The sequence below is a fragment of the Tarenaya hassleriana genome, unplaced genomic scaffold (assembly GCF_000463585.1).
Source record: "Tarenaya hassleriana unplaced genomic scaffold, ASM46358v1 Cleome26, whole genome shotgun sequence".
In the NCBI taxonomy this organism is placed as follows: Eukaryota; Viridiplantae; Streptophyta; class Magnoliopsida; order Brassicales; family Cleomaceae; genus Tarenaya; species Tarenaya hassleriana.
Window position 1 is genome coordinate 104592 of NW_010965869.1, and position 5124 is coordinate 109715.

General features: G+C 44.2%; 1 protein-coding gene across 1 annotated transcript; it reads right to left on the reverse strand.

Moving 5' to 3' along the window:
* Window positions 1-209: 209 nt before the first annotated feature.
* Window positions 210-1927, reverse strand: LOC104817059. The gene is made up of 2 exons (XM_010546136.1): window positions 1894-1927; window positions 210-1491 (listed from the first exon to the last, which is right to left on the reverse strand). The coding sequence occupies exon 2, from the start codon at window positions 1350-1352 to the stop codon at window positions 210-212; it is 1143 nt and encodes a 380-aa protein (XP_010544438.1). The 5' UTR covers window positions 1353-1491; window positions 1894-1927.
* Between the last annotated feature and the right edge of the window lie 3197 nt (window positions 1928-5124).

Sequence of the window (5124 nt, forward strand, 5' to 3'; positions counted from 1 at the left end):
CATGCCTCGGTGGGAGCCTCTTGGGGAGTTCCGAGGGCATCACATCTGCAAAACCATCCAGTAAAGAACGTACCTCGCTCGACATGGGAGGTTGATCCGAGGATTCTTTCCTCGTTCAACTCTCGGACAGTGGCTAAGTAGCACTCTGAGCTTTTGACGCCTCTCTTGAACTGCATGGCCGAGATGGTTGTCGAGTCCCTTGGGGCAGGTCATAGAGTGACTATGGTTGGCTTGTCCCTGTCCAAGATCACAAGAGAAGAGGTGGAAGCGGGAATGAAAGTACTTACCGACCTAAAGAAGGTAAGTCCGAGAACCACTCGGAAATCGTCCATGGGCAAGACCGTGAAATCAGTCTTCCCAATCCACTCTCCAATTTGGATCCGAACACCACGAGCCAACCAGCAGCCGCTCGAGCTGCCACCATCTCCATCAAGCTTCAACTTAAGCCCCTTGGCTTCACCTACATCCAAGAAATTGTGAGATGCACCGGTGTCAAACATAGCTGGAACCGACTTACCGTAGATGAGGATGTCCGCATAGAGTAGGCCACGGTTAGGAGACTCCGAGGCCAATGCATTCTCGGATGGACTAGGTTTGGACATAGTTCCAAATTGATGCAATGATTCGACAATGGCTGCATCATCTTCGATGGTGTTGCCTTTGTTCTTGCTCTTGCCTTTGCCTTTGTCGGATCGCGGCTCATCTTGTGTCTCCATCGCATTCACCTTGGTTCTCTTGAGACATTCTCGGACCCAGTGAGGGCCGCCGCACACATAGCAAGGGTTATGTGGTTTAGACTTCCCCCTCGCTTGTCCGGAGCCTTGGGTGTTGTTTGGCCTATAGGTTTGAGCTTGGTCTCGATTTTGGTGTGAAGGCCGAGGCCTATTCCAATCCCTAGGTCGTGCTTGTTGGTTGTTGGGTCTGTTGGAGTAGTCCGGAAGGCTCTCTACGACCGCAATGGCATCATTTAGGGTTTGAGAATCCCTCCTGTTCACTTCTAAACGAGCAAACTCCTTTAGGCCATCCTTAAAGTGAAAGAGAGCATCACGGTCAGAAATATCATTAAGTTCCAGCAATAGAGCAAAAAATTCGCGAATATAGTCCGAGATACTCCCTGTTTGGCGAAGTCTACGGAATCTAGTCCGAGCCTCGTCAATCGCATTGGTCGGGACAAAGTGCCGACGCAATTCGGCTTTGAATTGCGCCCAAGTGTCCACACGTCGGTCGCCTCTCCCTTGGTCCGCCAACACACGCCTCCACCAAAGCTGTGCTAGGTCTCGGAGGTATGTGGGAGCATGCCTCACACGTGAGTAGTCGTCCAAGACTCCAAGGCCATCGAAATATTGTTCCATTGCGAAGATGAAACCCTCAACCGCCGAAGCACTTCGGGTCCCATTGAAGAGTGTTGGCTCGGGAACTTTGAAGGCTGGGTGGTGAGGAACTTGAGTCGGGGCTGGAGCAAGGGCTTGCTGAGCCACATTCCTGTGCAACCTACACTCAAGTTTCAACTCGTTAATCAAATTACGCAAATCTGCTACCTCGCGGTCGTGCGTTTCACGCACGAGCTGAAAGTTGTCGTCGGTCATGTCTCGATCAATCCGTTGTTGGCATGCCAAGTCCTCGAGCATCTCCTTAGTGTTTCCACCTACAGCGGAGATCTCTTGTTCTAGGTCATCCACTCGTACATCTTGATCTTCGATGGCTCGGAGACGCTCATCCAAGCTCTCGAGCGTAAGCGTGACTGGAGGGGTGTTGGGATTCCTGGGATCTCATCAGCGAATCTAATTCCTAAGAGATCGATTCTAGGGTTTGCGCAGCGGATATAAAACAAAAATTTTAATGAAACCCTAGAACCATGCTACTATTGAATCATAGAAACGTTAGAACGCTTACCTCAATCGATCCGGGGCCTGTATCAATTGATATGTTCGTCCGATCACTCTAGGCAGGAAGAATACCTCGCCCTCTACACGTATCCACACGTCGGGATAAATTCCAACACCTTGGAACTTGTCTGCTAGGACTAGAGATCTCGATCTCTCTTGTGTGCAAGGTTTTTGGAGGCTTAGGGTTTTATTTTTCTTCCTTTTTTCTTCTTTTTTTTTCTTCTTTTTTTTCTTCTTTTTTTTCTTCACTTAAAACCCTAGAAGACATTCTCCTTATATAGACTTTCCAAAAATCCTAATTTGACAAGGAATAGATTACTAGGAATCCTAATCTAATTAGGTTTCCTAAACCTATTAGAATTCTAATCTCATTAGGTTTCCTAGATGTAATAGAATTCTAATCTCATTAGGATTCCTATACATAATAGGATTCCTAATCCCATTAGGATTCCTAATCCCATTAGGATTCCTATTCCAATTAGGAATCTCAATCCAATTAGGATTCCTAATCGGGATAATTTAGCACAAGTACTTGTCCATCCCTATTGTGTGTGACCCTGTAGACTCATCCGGAATAGCAGTAAAACGCAGAATCTCCATTCCGCTAATACAAGTCATAGGCGGTCTCTAGCAAGACACTATGACTACCTATCTCGAATAGAGTTTGTTTGTGATCATACGAAAGCCAGTGATGATTCCGACTGATGATCCTTTTGTATCGCGATATCATATGTCGAACATAAGGCATGGACAAGCCACCTTATCTGATTCGACTGCTTTCTCGTTCACTGAGTTCGACTGTCTGAAATAGACGACGTTCGTCTATAGTGCGGCCACACATTTCTACAGTCTTGCTCACACGAGGGGCCCAGCGATATCTCTCTCTTTTACGAGAGGTACAAATCCCGTATTGACTATCTACAATCCAGTACATGATTCATTTCGTACCTGATACACGCCTTTATAGTCCTCCTGTTACGCAGGACGTTTGACGTAATCAAAGCACGCAACTCCTCATGTTGGATTCTGTAGATATCTCAGGTCTTAGGATCCAATCATAGAATCGTCGTATGAGATTCAAGTCATGACGCTAGTCCATGTGACAATCTCATGCGGGTCAGTCCAGTATTCCGTTCTGCAACGAATACCTATGATTGTGATCGTATCCAATACCTATGATCATCTATGAATGATACTAAACTCCCTAGTCTTATGTCATTATGGGAATAACGACATAATAAGACTAGTATGATGTGTGATTGATGATCACATAGATGATCATAGGTATTGGATACGATCACAATCATAGGTATTCGTTGCAGAACGGAATACTGGACTGACCCGCATGAGATTGTCACATGGACTAGCGTCATGACTTGAATCTCATACGACGATTCCATGATTGGATCCTAAGACATGAGATATCTACAGAATCCAACATGAGAAGTTGCGTGCTTTGATTACGTCAAACATCCTGCGTAACAGGAGGACTATAAAGGCATGTATCAGGTACGAAACGAATCATGTACTGAATTGTAGATAGTCAAGACGGGATTTGTACCTCTCGTAAAAGAGAGAGATATCGCTGGGCCCCTCGTGTGAGCAAGACTGTAGAAATGTGTGGCCGCACTATAGACGAACGTCGTCTATTTCAGACAGTCGAACTCAGTGAACGAGAAAGCAGTCGAATCAGATAAGGTGGCTTGTCCATGCCTTATGTTCGACATATGATATCGCGATACAAAAGGATCATCAGTCGGAATCATCACTGACTTTCGTATGATCACAAACAAACTCTATTCGAGATAGGTAGTCATAGTGTCTTGCTAGAGACCGCCTATGACTTGTATTACCGGAATGGAGATTCTGCGTTTTACTGCTATTCCGGATGAGCCTACAGGGTCACACACAATAGGGATGGACAAGTACGTGTGCTAAATTATCCCGATTAGGAATCCTAATTGGATTGAGATTCCTAATTGGAATAGGAATCCTAATGGGATTAGGAATCCTATTATGTATAGGAATCCTAATGAGATTAGAATTCTATTACATCTAGGAAACCTAATGAGATTAGAATTCTAATAGGTTTAGAAAACCTAATTAGATTAGGATTCCTAGTAATCTATTCCTTGTCAAATTAGAATATTTGGAAAGTCTATATAAGGAGAATGTCTTCTAGGGTTTTAAAAAAAAAAAGAAAAAGAAGAAAAAAGGAGAAGAAAAAAAAAAGAGAAGAAAAATAAAACCCTAAGCCTCCAAAAAAAAAACCTTGCACACAAGAGAGATCGAGATCTCTAGTCCTAGCAGACAAGTTCCAAGGTGTTGGAATCCATCCCGACGCGTGGATACGTGTAGAGGGCGAGGTAATTTCCTGCCTTTCGTGATCAGACGTGTTCTTCAATTGATACAGGCCCCGGATCGATTGAGATAAGCGTTCTAACGTTTCTATGATTCAATAGTAGCATGGTTCTAGGGTTTCATTAAAATTTTTGTTTTATATCCGCTGCGCAAACCCTAGAATCGATCTCTTAGGAATAGGATTCGCTCTAGAGATCCCAGGAAACCCAACAGTCCATACTTGGTTGTCTGACATGGATTGCATCAAGTCATAGGCGGTCTCTAGCAAGACACTATGACCTAATACCCACGACGTAGAAGTAAACAAATTAGCCTCCATAACGAAGACACCAGAAGTCGAAGCTTCTTTAAGCTTCTTCTTCTCCTGATCTTCCAGGTAGAGTCTACAATTTCTGTTCCAATGCCCAACGGCATGACAGAAATAACACTCTTCCTTTTTGGACTTAGGCTTAGGTTCAATGACAACACTTGTCACTTTCCACTTGCCCTTGCTCTTGGAACGCTTCCTTTTGCTGGAACTCTTTCCAACAACTACCATTTCACTCTTACCATGGCTTTCAGCTCTCTTTTTGGAATGATGCATTCTACTGATCAACAATCAAAGAATCGTCCATGTCCTCTAATCGCGTGAGGTCATGTTTCCAAACGTCAAGCTAGACTTGTCCGGATCATCATCCACATGCTTCCAATAAGCATCAATGATCGATCTAGAAGCCATGGTTAGAGTATTATCCTTCATAAGGATAGATCGCATCGTCAACTTCGGTACAATACCGGTTAACGCTATGTCCTACAGAAAAAGACAAAACAGAACGAAAACACATCTACATGCAGATTCTATCAATGATCCACTACCAGCTAGTCCATCATCAAAACA

What these genes read in the sequence shown, in the direction of transcription:
- LOC104817059 (XM_010546136.1), bottom strand. Translation starts at nt 1,352, where the DNA reads ATGGAACAATATTTCGATGGCCTTGGAGTCTTGGACGACTACTCACGT.